Genomic DNA, 20,930 nt, shown 5'->3' with positions numbered 1-20,930 from the left:
GTTTTATTTTCTACTGCTGATTGAGTGTTCTCCACACCATATAACTCCCACTATCCAAACGAACCCCGGAAATTTCGTAACATGGAAGGCATTCGTGGCCTCATCCAGGATTCACAATTATGCGGGAGGTGGGGGATAAAACCTTTATTGGAAAATATGCGAGAAAGTTTCGAGGGTACCATCTAATCTGCTCATAATTATGTCTATTTGTCTGTGAACAAGATAACTCAGAAAAGCTTTCAGCTAAACGAATAAATAATATGTGTACTTAACACAAAAATTGGATTTTTTTTTTTTTTATCAAAGTTTGAAGGAAATCCTCAACAGAAGTCTGTTTGTCTGGTATTGAAATACAAATTAACATGATAACGCCAAATCAGAGAGAGTTAGATTGACAAAATTTCATACACAGATTTACCTCTTAAAGTGCAAGTTTCGGACCAAATCCTTCTAAGGGCTGACCGTCTGTCTGTTTCGGTTTTCATATTCATGTAAATGCAATAATTCAAAAACTTAGTGACTTAAATGAAATTTTGGTGTGTAATGTTATGATTAGATTTGTAGTTTTGTGACAAAATTTAGTGACAATTGATCGGTTGAAAGCATCGAAAATGTATATTTAATTTTCCAATACTTGTGTATTAACCGCAGCAATTAATCTAAAAAAAACGTAAAGCTAGATTCAGCGAAAGCGTTAGATTTACACCAAATATGGATCTTTCGTAACTATATCTATCCAATGACATGCAGTTTATACATAAGTAACAGCTTTCTTTACTATATTAAGAAGCACATAATTTTCACGTTTAACTTAAAAATCTGAGCACTTGGGGGTTTTACGACTGATCGTTACAGATCAAATTAAAAGACTTCTAAAGGTACAAACACAGTTAATTTCACATTTAGAATAAAATGTTACAGAAACGCCTGCAGCAAACTGCGGCTCAAACCAATAAATAACCACATAACAGCCGTTGCCAAGAACATAATACAAATTAAACATTAAATTGGTTGCCAGATACAATGTCATACATTTAAATGATAATAATAAAAAGACACAGAGACAACACAGAGAAAATAAAAACACACGAGAACAGAACTAAAAATATAAATACAATTAATTAAAATTACAAATACATCCAACAACGACCTTGCCCAAGGTCTACATTTTTATGCGGGGAAAAGAATTATACTTGCATCAGAGAGTAGAATTTCCGAAAGACTACTCATGGTATACATAAAAAAATTTAAAAAAAATTGTATTGACAAATTATAAATAATAGTCTATGAATTAAATAAAGAAACAGTTCAATACGCCATTGTTATAAGTTCTATGCTGCTCTGAAACCTTCAGGCATTATCAGTTTAGCCTTCTTGAGAATTCTTCAAATAAATTACACCTGACATAAGCCAAGGAGATTTCCCAGATACTGTAGCATCTTTCTCGTTAAAAATAGATCGAGCAGATATCCGGCACGCTGGATTGTTTGTGCAAAGAACTGTTTTGTCAGTGACGAACTAAATTAACTTGAAACCTCTTTGATGAATAAGTGCTTAATTAAATATTCAAGAGCAAAAGGCATTCGGCTCCCAGATAAGGCATGAAATGATGGGTGGAACTCTCTGTCATTACAGAGCCCAGATCCAGGAGGATAAAAGCCTGCTAATAAAAGACGTGCTCCCGTCGGATGAAGGAATGTATATTTGCGAAGCAGAAAATCCTGTGGGGATTATATCGGCTTCTGTAACATTAACTGTCCATTGTGAGTATAAATCTCTTTTACTTTTTCTGATGATTTTTTGTGCTTTATTTTCGTGTCTGTGCTTTGTCGATAAGAATGTGCTTAAAGTATTCCTTAACTACTTTAAAAATGTATAATGCCTTGGCTTCATGTTGAGTATTTAGGAATAATTAACGTTACTTTCTTATTCTGAAGATGAATCAAATCTGATCTGATAGAATGACGCATTTCTTTTCTTTAGTCTCTTCTAGTAGTGTTTTTCATAAATGAAATACATTTAGCTTTTGATTACCACGTTAAGCTGGTTTCTTGAAAATGCTGCACAAACTTATTTCATGAAATTCGAATTGCTACTTTCCTTTTAATTAGATAGGTAAAAAATAAATAGGGTATATTTAAATAATATTATATATTTAAAGAGAAGTGAGAATATTAAAAAAGACTATGTATATATATTTATATATATTTTAAAGTAAATAGTAAATAAATGAGAAATGAAATTAAATACACTTTTTTTGTGCTCCATTTTCGACCGACTAGTAATAACATAGTTGTTGCTATTTTTATTTAAGTTTATTCTTTCTGTAGCATTGTCGTTTTCTATTATAGCCTGCTTTGTTATCTTATGTGATATTTTGTGAAAATACTTATAGGCATAGACTGCTTCTAATGAAATTAGATAATGTAGTCGAATTTCCTATTTTAAATAGACAGAAAGAAGTTATAATTATTTCTAAATGAAATGAATGAAAGGGTATTTGAATTTTCTGTCCTCAAATGGGTAAAAAAAACACTGTGAATTTGAGACAAATATTTTTTTAAACAAAACTATGTATATGAAATGTAATTCAGTATAGTCATTCGATTTTTTTCAGCCCTACAGTGTAAGGTGTAATTCATTTGTTACATGTACATTCATTTTCAACATGTTTTTATATCCATTCATAAGCTTCACATGACTGCTTCAAAAGGCAACAATGAGTTTTTGGAAATCCTTTTTTAAATGCTTTTTAATAAACATCTGTAGAAAAGACCAATATGTAGCAATAGCAGTACTAGAATTAGATTTAAACTGGATACGTGGGAAAAAAACACAGATGGCTGTTGAATAAATAGTTCTACCATTAAAATTTCCATCAAAATATTTTTTTTCCATTGTAAAAAAATTGGAAAATACGGATTTTTATTTTTATAACAGAATCATTAGAATGTGATTTGTATCATACGGATATTCTTCAATTCATATTGTAGCCATTTGGTCAATTTCAATTTTTTTAATTTAAAAAAAAATAATTTAAAATAATATTTTTTTTAAAAATTATATGTACTATTCCACATACGTATATTTTTTTAGTACAAAAATAAAAAGTAATGGACTTTACTGTTAATCCATATCAGCATAGGTTTTTAAGAAGAATATTAATATTATTCTAGTCCTAATAAACTCCGATGTTTTCTTTTTATTCAGAACAGGAATACAAAAATAATTCAAGATGCCAATAGTCTAGATATCGATAAATGAAACCCTCTTAAATTGCAACAAATATCGATTAAAAGATTTTTTTAAAGCTAAATAGAAACTCTAATTGTAACTTTTATTTAGTTTTTATATCAAAAGTATTCATCCTAACTTTTACTATGTGACCGTTACTTTGCTTCGAATTTAGAATTAATATTTGCAGTCAATTCATGCTACAGACAATGACAATTCAAAGTGAAATTGCATAAAATGTTACAGGTAAGGAAATTGTCACTAAATATCCTAAGGTGTATTCCTACATTGCTGAATACTATGGAAAAAGCTCCATGAAATTCAGCAAATTTCGTTTTAAATATTTCCTGCAAATAATATCAGTTATTGTTGTTAAATATTAAAAGAAGGTTGATTATATTTTCTATGAAGAATATTTAAAACTGGACTTTTTAATTGGACGAAACGTCAATGCCTTCATGTCCCAGTTGTGTTGTCTTTGATTTTACCTACGATTTATATGAGGTAGAATTAAGCTATGTTGAAGATACGTACGATGAACAGAAGATTACCGCCACTATACTATTCTAAATTATTTATTGTTCCTTTTTCTCGACAGCCCGTCCCATTTTTCTCAAAACGCCTCGGGACCAGAGAGTTGGACTGAACGGAATTGCGAAGTTCGAGTGTTCCGCTACAGGCAACCCGCCTCCCTCGGTGTTTTGGACGAAAGAGGGGAATCAGGTGAGATCCCATTATTTCCTCGAAGTTTCCCATTATTTCGAAATAATACTTGAGTACTTTCAAATGCTCCTGTTTCGATTCCTAAAGATAAAAACAATACAGTTTATAAAAAGCATAGCAGTTAACACATATTAGTAATTTCTAACGAAGAATTAAGGATTTTAAAAAATAGCACGAATTTGTTACAAATTACAGTAAGCCATTCTATCATGTGACATCAGAACTATCTTGATTTATATTTAAGTTCCGGTTCTTGAAACTAAGTATGTAAGAAGATGTAATTCCTTTTTGAGCTTAGCTAGCCTCCAAATTTCTATGGCACTCAAACATAAAAAAATGTGTCCCCAAACAGCCCATGCATACATACAGATCTCGAAAGGAATCGGTTCCACAACTCGGTATACAGATTGTAGCATTAAACCATTGAGACTGAGCTATTAAAGTCGTCTTACAAATTTGAATTAATAGGCTTTAATTCAAATTAGCCTATAACTGAACAATAATTAGTTTATTGGGCTAATGTTATAATAGTTACAATGACCTCCCTAGAAAAGTCTCGGTTTCGGAGATGGAGGCCGAGACTTTATTATCTTTGAAAGATCCATGTAATAAACATAGATCAAAGTTCCTTAATAAAGCAATATAATATAGGAATATGAAGAAGAAAATAGAGAAACGAATGTAAGCTTAATATAAGATCATTGTTTAAAAGTTCAATGATCAATCCAAATGATCGCAATGCTCATGTAATTAAATTAATCATAATGTTGTTATAGTAATTTCAGAAGCATCAAAAAGCTAATTTTCGTCTGCGAATATATATTATGATTAAAAAAAATTGTTGAATTAAAAAAAATTAATTTGTCATGCAGTTTAATTTTTAATTAAATCTGATCATTTTTTATATATTATTGCTATGACTTTTTATACTGGCATAGTAAAATTTTCAAGAAATTTGTAAAATTATTCTCCATTGATTCATAAATATTGCTTGGAGAATAGTATGCATATTATACATACTATTCTCTTTTATGCATACTATGCAAAAAAGCGAAAAAATAACTATATTTTAAAAAACAACTACTTTTTCGTAAACTATATTTCACAAAATTAATTAGTTCTTTAGTTTTTTGATAAGACCACATTCATATAAGTTTGTAGTCTCTTTTATGTATATTTCTCTCTATTGATATTTCAGATATTTGCAAAAACTCTTGCTCCAATCTCATGTTTGAATCTGTTCTCCCTCTGTCATAATGAGAGCAGAGGCATAGTGAATATAAGCAATCTTCGGACTCGATATAAAGTTTTTACGCCCCCTTTCATAATCAGTGTCAACAATGCCTCTCTTTCTTCGCCCTCTTTTTTTAATATTTGCTTTAAAAAGTGACATAAAATTCATTAGTGCTTTATTTCATAAGGCCCCGTCCTCTTTGTAAAGCTGGCATCTTTCCCAATTGGTCTTTACATTGGTTGAATATAGAGATGCATAATCCACGATTTTTTGAATAACAAATAATTTTGCTATTGTTATCTTTAAATATTTGTTCCAAATATCTGTTATTTCAATCATATTATTAATTTAAAATTATTATTTAATATTAAATATAAAATTTATTAATTGTAAATAATACTTAATTTACTAATTTAAGTAACGTGTGATTGAATTCATTTATCTATTTCAGCTTACTCCTTAAATTTGATTTTTTTCAAAACTATTTATTTAATTTCTGTATTAGAGTAAACCATTTTCTGAAAAATTTGAATTAAATATAAATGTCATTTCTTTAAATTGTTTACTTTAATTCTATATTCCACCAATAGATGGCGCCAGCAGTAAATAGAATATATGCAAAGTCAAATCACAAGCAATTAAGAACGATTTGTATGGAACAGTGCATCAACACATACGAATACCATTAAGACCGGTTACTCTCATGAAGTGAAACGGCGACTTCACACTTTCCAGTGAAGTCACCGCTCCGATAAATTTCAGTGATATGCAATTCAGTGATACGATGATTCCAATAACCGGTCCGTTCACTTTTCAATCCGTTCACAGATTTCTCCTTTTCTGTTATGTCCGAGAGCTTCCATTGGACAGATCGTATCGATTGTTACTTTCCAGTGAAGTCACCGCTCCGGCAAATTTCAGTGATATCGTATCGATTGTTACTTTCTATCGTGATCCAAAACCTGTGATCGAAATATCACCAGTAAGATCGTATCAATGATTTGAATCACACCCCTCGTTGAAAAGTATTGATCACTTGTATTTGTGACTTTTTGATATTGGCTACGTAATAACAGCTCGTAAAATATTCGTCATCCCTAGTTGAATATGTTTAACGAACAAATAAAAAGAATGTTTATGTTTACAACATTAATTGAGAACGTTAAATATTAATTTAGCAATTTTATCAATTACGGTGTAATAGATGCCTTGCATATAGACCGGTGAGATCTAATAGTGTAAGGGTAAAATAACCTCCGGTTAGTTCGAGGTAAAAATTAAAAAATAAGTAAAGGCTTTCAGACAACTTTTTCTGTATTTTACTCTTTAGTGAACTGCGCATTATTTGATGTTTGATATAAGGTGTTCCATTCAGATATACAATGGTTACTTAAATCCCAAATCTTACACTAAAATTACTTTTTTAATATAATTTAAGATAGGTTTTAAAAATATTACTTTTACAATGAAAATTAACGAATTTCATTCCATTGATAATTAACAGGTGTTGATGTTCCCCGAAAGATCCTTCGGTCGATTTTCTGTGACACGCGAAGGCATGCTCATAATCTCCGGGGTAATGAAAGAAGACAAAGGCTACTACACGTGTTCTGTGGTGTCCGGGGTTGGCTCTACCATGGCCAAAGCCTATCTGGAAGTCACAGGTACCTTTCAATTTTATACTGATAACTTTTAAAATAATGTTCATTGCAAAAATATGTTAGAAAATTGCAAATTGGTTCATTTAAAAAAAATCAAACGCTGAAAATCACAACATCTATTTCACACAAGTTTGAAAAGCATTGTTTGAATTACTCATGTTTAAACAATGATTTACAAAAATAATCAGATTAATTTCTTCATAATAAAAAATTCTTGTTTTCCATAACTAAGTGACAATTAATATCAATATATTTCAAGTGGATGGACTTTCACTAAAATTTATTATGTATTAAATTTTGGAGAAAAAAACAACCTAAATATTGTTCTATCTAACCCTATCTAAAATCTAACCCTATTTTTTTATTAATTTTAAGGTATTTTATTTTATTTCTTTCTCGTATATTTAGTATAGAGAAAGTATAGTAATCTTTCAAAAAATTCGAACTCAAGGTTTTGACCAACCTGCATGTTTCAGACCTCCAAAAAATCATTTTTGGAAAATGTCTGTCTGTCTCTCTGTGACAAAGATATAACTCAAAAACGCTTTGAGGACGGTTGAAATTTGATATAATCCGCTCAGAGGAAGTACGTCTGCTCGGCTGTTCGAATATAAGTTAACTGGATAATTACAAAACAAAGAGAGCTAGATATATAAGATTCGGTACACAGATTTAGCGTATATAATGTAGGCAGTTGTCAAATTTTAAACGAAATCCAACTAAGATTTAATTGTTTCCCGATCTATATTTTCAGAAATATGTAAATGAGATAGTTCAAAAACTCAATGACTGAAATATATTAAATCTGATATCAGATTTTGTGACAATAAATGAAGTTCTGTGTCAAATTTTTGTTTCAATCGGTGGAGAAATGTGTCTAAAACATTTTTCCGATTTTGGGATACTATTAACGCATGTAAGGGATTAATCGCCAAATAATTCGCCAAGGATGACACGATAGATACAGTAAAAATGCTATTTTCACTCCAAAAGTTAATATTTCGTAACTATTGTACGCCAATGCTATGCAAGGCGTTCTCTGTCATGACTGGTTTATTATAGTGTATACAATAAAGTATTTGGGAGATTTTACCACTGTTTTTTTAGAGTTATTAAGAGATTTTAATATAATCAAGTTTTATCCCATTTTTATACAAATAAAACGCCCACAGTTTGAATTTCTTAAATTGTTTCAATTCTTTGCATGCTACATATAATAATTTATCTTCGTACACTCGACATACTTTACTGCTTCCTCTTTTTTGCATTAGTATATTTATGATATCCAAATGTCTTTTCTTACCTTGAATTCTTTTGAATTATCTGTATTTTTTAAATTATTGGTCGTTGCTTGAATCTCTAGTAAGATATCAGTTAAGAATTAACATCCTGATATTTGTTTCCTAGCTGTTGGCGATCTGCCTCCTCCTATTATTCTTCTGGGTCCAGCCAACCAAACGCTTCCTCTGAGTACGGAGGTGATGCTTCCATGCGAAGCTTCTGGAACACCTACCCCTTCCATCAGGTGGCTCTTCAACTCTGGACCCATTCCCTCCAACCCCCGCTACAAAGTGCTCGACTCTGGAACACTCAAGATTGATGGTAAGTCCTCAAAATATGCAACCGTATATAACGAGATCATTTTATAGTTTCAGCTTTATAACAGTAAACTGTATTTCCCAAATCACATACAACTTTTTGAGAGTTTATAAACGCTCTGAGTCAAATAATTATAATTGTTCCATTTATTATATAAGAGTATTATTCATAGAATGGAGATGTCATTTCTTGCTTTTGCCATGCGAAATATGTATGTCTTGGGAACTATTTTTTCTTTATATTTTATTTTATAATTCTAACAGAAAAGCAACTTTAATTAGTAAAATGTATCATTTTATTGATCAATCGCTCTAACTAAAGTTTCAATTCAAAATGCAGATTCGTTTTGAGCTCTTGGAGTTATATTCCGGTCGATAAGTTTCGATTTTCAGCTTCACAAAGAAATTGTTTTCTTGCATTTATGATAAGAATTGCAAATTTAGAGACCATTTGTCCTCTGCCAGCACGGAGTAATCGCCAGAATCAGACTTCTGGCCGTCGTGGATCCTCCTCATATATCCAGATAGATGAAAATTTGAGAATGCCAAGTCCAGGGCTGTATAGTGGGCTCTCAAAAACTTCCCATTCGAATCCCTGCAGTCTCCCCCCCCCCCCATTTTTCGCCGTGGTGGCCTGGTGGTAAGGTCACGGTTTCGGAATCGGAGGTAGTGTGGTGTGGAAGCTTGGGGAGGGGTTGCCAATTCAGGTGACGTCTGACCTCTTTTCAAAATTACGAGATCCATCCCAAAAATAGCCCTAGTGTTGCTTTAAAACAGGATTTTAATATAACTAAACTCAACTCACCCCCCACCCCTCATGCTGACGGCGTTCTATGAGACTGGGATTTTCAAACTAATCCAATTCTGGGACAAATGCCTCAGTATGAATGGTAGTTATGGCGACAAGTAATAAATCGTTAATATTTTAAACTCCTTTTATATTGCCATTGCGTTTTCTTATTATTGTCTTCACAATTATGTGTTTTACTAATTACCCCTTCCTAAATAATTAAACCTTTTTAAGTTTATTTATCAGTCGGTCTGTGTGTTAGACGAAAATTCTATTTCATTGAAAATGAAATAGACAATAAAGCTTGTATAACTATTAAATTGACTAAATGAATCTCTTTGCAGCTCTTCAGTCAACAGATTCGGGAATTTACACGTGCACAGCTTCGAGCGAAAGTGGTGAAACTTCATGGAGTGCCTCTTTATCTGTTGAATGTGAGTTGTGTTCTTTTGTACTTAAATAGACCTAATTATCGGTCTAATTTGTGAAATTAATGAACAGCAATTTTGCACTATTATTTGATGCTTAGTTTTTATAAGGAAGTCGAAAAATGACATTTAATTACACAGGGTATTGATTTTGTATTGAATTCCTTAAATATTATTGAATTTAGAACATGATATGAAAGTCGCGAGAAAAAAGTGCAGCCATTTAAAAAATCGATTAAAATTTACTGAAAGGATATTAAAATTTTTTATGCTTTTCTTTTGAGCAAAGACCTCTAGTAAGTGAAATATTCCTCATAAACGAATTAGATGCCAAAAATTTCAGATTTATAGTGTCTAAAATTTAAGATACTATAGCATGACTCAATTTTTTAAAAATAAACATATAATTATAAATTAAAAATATGTATAAAGATAAATAAAAATGTACATTTTATGTACTATGATATATGTGTAATATATATATATGTATATATGTGTAATGCAAAAATATTGCTTAGTTCATTAACCTGCTCTTTTTTATTTATAGGATATACATTTATATATATATATATATATATATATTCTTTATATATATATATTTTTTTGTTTATAGGATACGAATTTTTTACACGGTTATTTCTGATCATTAATTATTTTTAAGAATTTGTTTAATTATAAAATATATACATTTAATATCCGACAAATAGAAAAAAATATTTATAACTTATTGATTGGGCAGTCTTTAGTAACTCGGGTGATCGCATTTCTTTTCTTCTCTGACTTTATTTTCAGCCCCAAGAAATCCGAATGTGATTTTCCATCGTGCCCCTGATCCCTCCACTTTTCCCAAACCTCCCGGTCAGCCAACAGCCCTAAATGTCACAGAAACTTCGGTCACCCTTCAATGGCAGAGAAGCACTAACATGGGAGCATCACCTCTCATTGGATACAGAGGTAAGACTACTATAATACATTATTCTTGTCTCTCGTCCGTAAAAAAAAAAAAAAAAAAAAAAAATTTAAAACTTTTTAGAAAGAGCGTCTTTTTTTTTTTTTCTTTTTTTTTTGCTAAAGTTACTAATTACATTCAAGATAAGTTGAAATATAAATTAACCTTTAGATTATAACTTGATGAATTAGGAAATTATCTTTTCAAAGCTGCCAGAGAACCCGGAAAATGCTTCTTCAATTTTTTTTTCCAGCGAAGAAACCTTCAGATTATGGCATGACAGAATCTAAGTCGTTTTCCTTCAAAGAAACTTGTAACTGCTCCTGATTTTTTTAAAAAAAAAAAAACTAGATGAAGAAAACTTTTTAAACTGCGACTTGACGAAATCTCAAGATGCTCTTAAAAATAAAGAGTTTGACAAAAAAAAATTTCTTAATTTTAAGGTCAGAAAATGGAAGAATCCTGTGATTCCTTTAAATCACCACTAAGGCTTCTGATTTATAAGAAATTTTGTCTTAACAAAGGTAGTACAATTAGATTTACATATTTTCAAAGTAGTTAAATTTCAGGTGCTTTGCTTAAATGGAATAAAATCTAAATGATTGCACCTTGTGGGATATGTGCTAGTCCCGCAAGTAAGCCACATAGTTACTGAGATTCAGTATCGATATTATGTGTATCGAAACTATTTATAGCCAAATTTTAAATATCTCATGAAAGCTAAACGCATTAATTAATACAATCTTATTTAACTGGGTACTACTTGAAATCTTGCTGATATGAATTCGAATGAGATGAGTTTTATAACCTCTAATGTCCATTCCTTGCGCCTAATTTGAACTATAAACATTCAGTCTATTATGTATCACATGATGAGTAGAATGTGTCAAATTCAAACATATAAATGACATCCGAAAGTTGACCTTTGCTATCGGAAAGTTGACCTTTATTTTCGAGGTATAACTGAGTATGATTCTGATGAAGAAACAGTATTATTGTTGTAACTTGTCTCGAGTCAAAATTGCTACAGTATCTTCTCTTGAGTTAAAAGCTATTAATGTTATGGATGTCACCTATATTTTCAAGGAATAGCTTGAGTGATAATTCTAATATTCTTCAGAAATGCTGATTTTTTTCCATGATTGTATTTATCAATATATAAATTTAAATTGATTGATAAGTGATAACAAGTATATAAATTAGCGGTTTGGCATTCATTGTTAATCTCATATGAAGCCTGAATTGCCAAAAATTGTCCAGTAACGATAAGCTTGAATCGTCAAAATCACTTCAATCGTCAAGATGATCATCACTTTGAATTTTAAGCTAATATTGATAGTAAGCACAGTATTGAAAATCTATCAGTCTAATATGAAAATGTTATTTATAATGAAAGATCTCTGACGTGAATAATCAGTATAATAAAGATTTCTAAGCGAAAAAACTCAAGGCATTAACATAGAATGATTTATCCATTGTCCATTAGCTCCATGGCATTCATTATTGTATTTATTCTTGTATTTATAAACCTTTATTTGTGATTCTCATTTGTATTAAGAAGGTATGATTTAGATGTGAACTCTATTGGGTCAGTCCTAGTGAATTTATAATAAAAAGACATATTACAAGCAATGAAGCATGAATACAATTAATACAGTCCATTCTGCATGTTGCTCTAGATAAAATAAAACTTTCCAGTAAATAAAGTAATCTCTTACATAGAGTCAACTAGTGTTAGGACCTACCTCTGTCTATAAAAAAATAATAATCCAAATGATAAATTATCCCATACTCAGTATTAAGACAGTCTTTATTTGATTAAATTTACGGTAGATACATTTTTTATCTGCCGAAACATCATTCCTTAATACTCGTGTTTTCTTTTTCATTAGTGGAGTACTATAGCAGCGACCTGCAGAGTGGGTGGGTGGTGACTGCCCACCACGTGGCAACCGAATCCCACGTTGTCCACAACCTGCGTCCAGACACGCACTATCAGTTCCTGGTGCGGGCAGAGAACTCCCATGGGCTTTCCCTGCCAAGCCCTAGCAGCAAGGTCATCAAGACTCTTGGTGAGTGCCGACACAATCCCTCCCATCTTGTCAGGTGGATGGAATGGTAAAATACATCATAACACCGTTTCGGCATCTAGGGATCTTTTTTATGTACAAGCCGATTCAATGGTCTAGAACAACTTCAAAAATCAATTGTGAGAGGATTGGAGACCGAAAGAAATCGTATGCTCAGAATAAATAGAAATGAAACTAGGGTTAATTGATCTGAAAGTTTGAAATAATTCGTAATTTCTGATTGCTTCGCAGTTGACGAGGAGTAGCATTTAAAGGGGGGGGGGGTAAAGAGAATAGTAACGGCCTGTAAATGTTCAAGTTGTTGACTTGAATTTAGGACTTCAATTGTTAGATGAGGAACGTTATTTTTAGTATTATTTGTTACTGTATTTGGAACAACAGACATACCGTTTGCTATTTTAAAGAAATATAGTTCTTCGTCTGACATCAAAGTTTCTGGATGCAGGGCTGCGCATTAGACAGTTCGAAACTATAACGCAAGAATTTCTTATCTAATGTATTGTCTAGCTCCAACAACTGGAAAAGCATCACTCTGTTTGAAACGTAGTTATCAATTTATTCTGATTTTATAACAAAATTATTCAGTTTTTATCTTTACAAGCAAATGCCCTTGGCGCAGCGATTAGGAAGCAAGGGGGACGGGATATAGATGCTCAAATCACCCGGAGATAAAATATTAATGGGTTTATATCATTTTTTAAAAGGTAAACATGGTTAGAAACGAAAAATAGTATTAGTTCCAGTTGCCATTTTCGTCTGGTTAAGCCACAGATAGTAGCTGGGGCAAAAATAACTATTCCCCGGGTGCCGTTCTCCCTAGCTATATCATTGGCAAACGATATTTTTCTATCTTCATTCACTTCCACATTTTTAATCTTTTATGTTCCTCGAGATTTTTTAATCACTCTGTATATTTAACCTATAGTCAATATAACTTAGATTTATGGTCAAGGTGAAATTGCGTTATTTTTAAGTTACGATTCTTACGATTCCACTAATCGTAGTTTTTTGTGATCGATTTTGTATAAGTTTCTTATTTTGGGAGAATAAAAAAGTAAGAAAGGAAAGGAAAAAAATAAAGATGGCACTTATTATAAAAAGAGACATTTCTAAGAATATTTTTAATTAATTAAAATTATTAACATAATAAAAAAACTATTACTGTCTACTTTCTAATGATGCTTTGGGAAAGTTATCGTTTTCTGAAAGTGTAGAACTAAATATTAATATTCCATTGATATATATTTCGAAGAACTGTATGGTTGTGCATTGCAATAGTAATAAATATTTTTTTAAAATTGTTCTGCAAAGGAATTGATTTCACCTACAGGAAAAAGAATAGATGATTTGTTTGAGCAACGCATGGTGTTTGTATTGAAATGATCTTATAATTTTTTTAAAGAATATTGTTCAGTCAGTGCATGACAATTCCATTAATGACGAAGCAGGCGTTGAAACTTTCATAGGTTTATTTTCACACATATATGGACACGGACATTTCTAAGCTACCACACAAACACATCACAACACAAAACACAGGAGAGAGAGTATGTACATGTCGCCGCATCGGCGTCTCGAAGACATCTGGTTAGGGGAACAGAATTTTCTCTTTTCTCCACCGGAGGGAGTCAAAACTCTATCAGATATCCTCCGAAAGATTCCTTTGTTTCAAAATTAAATAATTCGCCAACGGAGAAGAATGAAACCAATGATGTTTTTATTTTGAAAACCGTAAAACCGTAAAACGGAGAAGAATGAAACCAATGATGTTTTTATTTTGAAAACCGTAAAAATCTGATGCAATATTTTTAAATTTTAATTACAAATGTTGTTGAATATTAGTTTTGCAGATGGATCCCTTAAAAGAGTGTTTTGAAGATCATTGCGTTCAGTCTTCGGATAGTTTCGCTGCTGAAGCATGAAAGAGTATAGGTCCAAAGAGAAGTTCCAACCAAATGGTACTCCAATGGATTTAGTCTTTCTTAAGAAATACTTCGATTATTGATTTATGGCCTCCATACTCACCCGATCTTACATTCTGATAAAATTTGTTTCGCGGTATATTGAATGGTGCTATTTTGTGGAAAAATCCTGTAACATTGTACGAGTTTGAAGATTTGACTCTCGATGCACATGCTTTAATTTCAATTGACCTGCAGAAGAGGGCGATTGAAAATTTCATTCTTCGTACTGTCCATGTCTGTCCTACAAAAGGTGCACATTTTGATACAATTATGATGGGGTTGCAGTGATTGTTTGATAAGAACACGTTATAGTCTTTTTCTTGGAATTTATATTGCACCGTTTATTGATAACATTGCAACTTTTAACCCATTCACCGCCAGAGAAATTTACAGACGCTTGATTTTACAGCTGTTTTCTATGAGATATCTCGTAAATGGCAGTGAATGGGTTAAAAAACTTCTGCATCATACTTTTTTTTCGGCTTTCGAAATAAACATATATTGGTATTTTTATTTTATCGATCTCCATTACCTAATTGCTGAATTTTAAAATAAGAGAATCCTTTGTAATTTAACTCATTTCATTAAGTGTTCATTAATAGGGAAAAAAATCTAACTTATCTAATGATTTTCAAAACGACCTTTTATTCATTCTTTAAATTAAACATTCATAAATTGACCACTAACTAAAGCATTTATAATAAAAAATAGATTTCAATATATCTTATTCAAAGAATAATTTAATACCCTTTATATATTGTAATTAACTCTGTTTATTATCATACACCTTTTTCCATTCCTCATATTCAATTAATATCTAAAGCAAATAAATTGTTCATACATAATTTCAACAGTAACATATAATTAAACATCAAACATATAATTCAATTACAAGTCCTTGCTTAAAATTTCAATTCTCCGTTTTGAAAATTAAAGATAAATTTAATTTGTTGCTTGGTTACTAAATTATCTAATTATTTGCACATGACAACAAGAAGAAAGACTTTTAACATTTCAACTATAAGTTATTTTAATTGCTATCAATATACAAGGCTTCATTTAGGTCTAAATACTTTTGCAACAATGCGAAATATCGATGTTGTTCAGAGTAGATTAATCGTAATCTACTCTGTAATAGTGTAATACTCGTATAATGAAATCGCAACTGCACAGCTAGTAGAAGGAATAAGTAAGATTGGATATTTTGCTTTGCTCCAAGTAAGAGGGTAAATAATCTTAAGGAGGTTTCCGACATGAAATTGAAACATACTTTCTTAATTCAGCTTTCGTCATGTTTGTAAAGATGAAGTTTAATCATTTTTCTTCATCTGCAATTATGGTAGAATTCTGAAAATTTGCACAAGTTATGTTCCTAATTATCATGCAATATTTTAATATTTGAGAACATAACTTTTATTTAATTGCTTAATTTGATTTATTTTTATTCAATACAGGATATTTCTTTGGCAGATAATTTGAAAAAAGTTGCTATAACGGTGAAATAATAATTTTAATAGAAAATCAATGAATATGCTGAAGAATAAGATGTAATTTATTTAAACAAAACTGTAAAAATATCTTATTTATTAAAATAATAGCCATACTATTTTATTTAAAATATGGAAGTCAAAATAAAATTATAGCACCGTAAGAGGCTCAATAACTACACTATAAGGAAGTTAAGTCATAAGGAATATTAAATAAAAGAAAATTTCCAAACTTTCATTAATGTTTCGACAGCGAAACATCTTTTTCCGAGGTTAAATGCTCAACATTTATATTGCCCAAAATCACCTGAACTGTCATTATGTGGTTATCAACTGATAAAAAATTTCGAAATATGATTAAAAATCTGCAGTATTTGTACTATAGCCTCGCAATTTTAATATTTGGTTAGATCTCCAAATTTTCTATTAAAACTTTCTTTCTGCCTTCTTTAATTATTTTGGCTAATAGAAGCTGGTTAATTTTTTTTTATTATTATTTTGAAATATTATTTATTTTAAAATTTAGATCAATAATAATGAGAGTTTAATTTTTGAAACTTTTTTTTCTGTTTTGTGATGATTAATTTAATATTTACTAAGTGTTTTTAATTAATATATTTCAATCTTTAATAATTATATCAGAAACAAGATAAAAATAGCTCATATAAAAAAAGATTAAATTCCTCTCAGAAAGGTTTCAGATTTTAAAGGTTATTTTTATTAAGTTAGCATAAATAAATTCATTTAGTTACAAAACAAAAAAGTACATCAAAGACAAATTTTTTTATTGTTGTATTTGAAGATCCAATTTAAGTGGCTTTTATAATTCATATTTTAAAAAAATGATTTTGAGTTTACTCATACTGTCGCATTTTCTTCAAAACTACCGTTTAGTTTCTTAAGGACTTCAACTAATAGATAACCATCCAATTCAACTTGTTTTAAACAAACGACTAACTTGTACTTTACTTCCAAAAGATATCCGTATCCGGTCTGCTCTTTTACATAAAGGACCCCTTTGAGATTCCCGAGAATCCGTGATGACCCTCTTCAAGAACCAAAATACGACGACCATTCCAAATCTAAATTAGTTTCAAGACCTCGGGGAGAAGCAATCGATATGAAAACTTTCACAATTTTTCCTTCTTTTGTCGAATAGAAGGGTTTTACCTTCCCCTCCTTTCCGTTCTATCGGGAATCGATTTCAGAACCTCTTTTTATTATTCCTCTTATTTTTCCTCAGGACTTCCTGCCCACATGCTTCCGGACTACGATTTAGAAGAAGCTCGCATTCAACTCAGCAACATCGCCGTCGAACTGCAAGACATAAGACCTATTAGCTCGACGGCTGTGAAATTGTTTTGGAAGGTAAGTACCAGCGTAACACGCTATCTTCTTCCATAGAGTCTCCTTCTTCCTGCAGATCAGTGCAAGTCATGTGAAAAATGGGAAAGTATCGAAGGGGTCCTTTGTCTGGAGATTTATGGGTCGTGGGATTGTTCAATAAACGTCACTACAGGCGGTATTAAGTAAATTGATTTTTTTCGCCTTTGTTGTTATTGTCTCGGCTGCATGTAGATTGAATAACTGATACTTCGCTGCGTTATTATTAGTTCTTGGCTAAATATTGTCAAAGTTGAGCTAATCTTTCCTTTCATTGTTTTACTAAGGTTTATTGTCGAATATGCAGAATTAAAATATGAAGATCTTTATTTTTAAACTTTTTTATTTTCTTAATATACGAAGTGTACCAAAAGAATATATAGTTATCTTCAAAAAATTCGAATTTGAGATTTTGACAAATCTTTAACTTTCAGATTTTTCTGAGTTCAAAAAACATATTCAAATTCAAAAAACACATAAATTAAAAATAAAGTGCCTAGTTCTTAGTCTGTCTATTTGTGAACACAAAACTCAAAAATGTTTTGAGTTAAACTGATAGCATTTGGTATATGGACTTTATACCAAATTCTTAGATGCTTCCCAAATTTTGAAACTGATAGCATTTGGTATATGGACTTTATACAAAATTCGTAGTTGCTTACTAAATTTTGAAACTGATAGCATTTGGTATATGGACTTTATACAAAATTCGTAGTTGCTTGCTAAATTTTGAAACTGATAGCATTTGGTATATGGACTTTATACAAAATTCGTAGTTGCTTGCTAAATTTTGAAACTGATAGCATTTGGTATATGGACTTTATACAAAATTCGTAGTTGCTTGCTAAATTTTGAAACTGATAGCATTTGGTATATGGACTTTATACAAAATTCGTAGTTGCTTGCTAAATTTTGAAACTGATAGCATTTGGTATATGGACTTTATACAAAATTCGTAGTTGCTTGCTAAATTTTGAAACTGATAGCATTTGGTATATGGACTTTATACAAAATTCGTAGTTGCTTGCTAAATTTTGAAACTGATAGCATTTGGTATATGGACTTTATACAAAATTCGTAGTTGCTTGCTAAATTTTGAAACTGATAGCATTTGGTATATGGACTTTATACAAAATTCGTAGTTGCTTACTAAATTTTGAAACTGATAGCATTTGGTATATGGACTTTATACAAAATTCGTAGTTGCTTGCTAAATTTTGAAACTGATAGCATTTGGTATATGGACTTTATACAAAATTCGTAGTTGCTTACTAAATTTTGAAACTGATAGCATTTGGTATATGGACTTTATGCCAAATTCGTAGAAGCTTCCCAAATTTTGAAATTGATAGCATTTGGTATATGTACTTTATACAAAATTCGTAGTTGCTTGCCAAATTTTGAACGAAATATCGCTAGAGGATACTACTTCAAAGAGCTAGATGGATAAAATTTGGTATACGGATTTAGCCTTTAAAGTGTGTATCTGTACCAAGTTTGGAACCTAACCCGTCAAGGGGCTCACAGTACTTTCTCATACCTGTAAACGCAATCATTTAAATAAGTGAAATTTGGCATGTGATCTTGAGACTACAATTGTATTTATATGTTAAATTTTGGTTTCAATCAGTCATAACAAATGCATCCAAAATACATATTTTGATCTTCTAGTACTTGTGCATTAACCGAATTATATAGAAAACGAGAAGAAAGGTCTCATTCTATAAAAAAGCTTTAATATTATTTAATTGATAGAATAATCTTCTTTTGTAACCAACTTGTTTACTCAAAATATTGGTTTTCCTGGCTTAAATTATTAATATGTAAAGCTTAACTGATTCCGCTTTTGGTGTTTGATAGGACATAGATATAGAAATTGAAATTTACACAAAAATGAATTGCTTTTCTCCACGCCAACTTTCAGATGTTCAAATTCTGCTTACTAAGTTTAAACGTGAGAAAATTTGCAAAATATTTACTTCAGTCATTTTACATATTGGATGAAAGAATAATACGATGATGCTTTGAAACACTGATCAAAATAACCTAAAAAATAAATTAAATTTCCAAGAAAAATATTTAAAAATTTGTTTAAAATGACATAAGAATTTTTGAATAATAAATTTGATAAGAGTAGAAGTTTATTTTTATTTTTGATTAGTCAAAGTGTTTACAAATAAATAAATAGCTGTATGTCCTGTAAGTGATAAATAAATTTGCCTCTCTACGCTGTTGATGACATATCATCAAAGACTTAAGATCGAAATCGTTTGCAGAGCATTTGATATATTTAAATGACAAAAAAAAGCTGTCTGAAATTTGAAATGTTGCATAATTGTTGTTTCTCAAAAGTTAGGTTGCGTCTGTAGCTAATAAAAAAAAAACAATGCAGATATTATTTTCATCCTGTTCAGTTTCAACTTAGTAATCATGTCGATATTAAGGCAACTGGTTTAATATGAAAAGTTAAAATAGCTGTAGAGGATGAAAAAAATTTGAAATTTCAATGCATCTTTCAATTTCAATATTATCATCGTTATATTGCAAGGCATAAGGCCTATAATATCGTCGGAAGCGAATCTGTTTTGGATTATGTTCCAATGGCGACACGATGTCTCCTTCCTTATGGGCCTTTATAATTCCTATATATAAAAGAGAGATATCGAAGAAGTTTTTATTTGTTGATTTATAGGTCCTGCGATTGTTCAGTCGATTTCACTAAAGGCAATATCGAATAGACTGTTTTCTTTTCTGTCTATTTTGCTGTTGTTGTTGAAGTTCCTGGTGGATAAATGATAATCAGAGTAGATTTTTCACTGTCATTTATAGCTTTAAAATATGAATTTGTTTTTCTTTTAGATTCTTTGATAGGAATCAATATAGGATTAAAAAAAAAGAAAAAAGAGATTTTTATTTATTCCCTAACCAACATTTATATAATTATGGTAAATATTCCAATATTGCCATCAAATTCGTGTTCACCGAATGAATCGAAGTGTTATCATATATTTATTGAAATACAATACACCATAAAAAAGATATGCAATAAAAGAAACCAAAAAAAGAATTTTTCTCGCTATTTGACAACTAAGATAGCTGTTTTGATTAAGCACGTGTTCTTTAAAAATTTTAGAGGAATGTTTAGGAAGATGACGAATGATTAGAACTTATTCTCCACTGTGATTGTCAATTAGCTTTCTTTAGTGATTCTTGAGGCATCTAGTGGGAAAAAAGTCATCCGTTAGTATTCTGAATTTCTACGAACGACTTGTAATTACTTCCTTAATATTTATTAATGTAATAAGACTATATTTGTATTCATAACAGTAAAACATCGCTTAAAATTTGAATATTTTGATTAATTCGATATCAAAACTAAAAATTATATA

General features: G+C 30.6%; 1 protein-coding gene across 2 annotated transcripts in view; it reads left to right on the top strand.

Annotated features, from left to right (window-relative positions):
• The window catches only part of LOC129961563 (protein sax-3-like), a 181,510-nt gene that overhangs the window by 100,946 nt on the left and 59,634 nt on the right, over positions 1-20,930 (top strand). For both annotated transcript variants that reach the window (XM_056075053.1, XM_056075052.1), the window contains exons 5-12: positions 1,636-1,763; positions 3,833-3,957; positions 6,696-6,855; positions 8,260-8,454; positions 9,585-9,674; positions 10,461-10,622; positions 12,510-12,689; positions 17,402-17,526. In XM_056075053.1, the coding sequence (XP_055931028.1) occupies positions 1,636-1,763; positions 3,833-3,957; positions 6,696-6,855; positions 8,260-8,454; positions 9,585-9,674; positions 10,461-10,622; positions 12,510-12,689; positions 17,402-17,526 (1,165 nt within the window). The remainder of the gene's footprint in view (positions 1-1,635; positions 1,764-3,832; positions 3,958-6,695; positions 6,856-8,259; positions 8,455-9,584; positions 9,675-10,460; positions 10,623-12,509; positions 12,690-17,401; positions 17,527-20,930) is intronic.

Source organism: Argiope bruennichi, chromosome 2 (assembly GCF_947563725.1).
Source record: "Argiope bruennichi chromosome 2, qqArgBrue1.1, whole genome shotgun sequence".
Lineage (NCBI taxonomy): Eukaryota > Metazoa > Arthropoda > Arachnida > Araneae > Araneidae > Argiope > Argiope bruennichi.
Note: the sequence above shows the minus strand (reverse complement) of the source record. Positions and strands in the feature narration are given on the sequence as shown.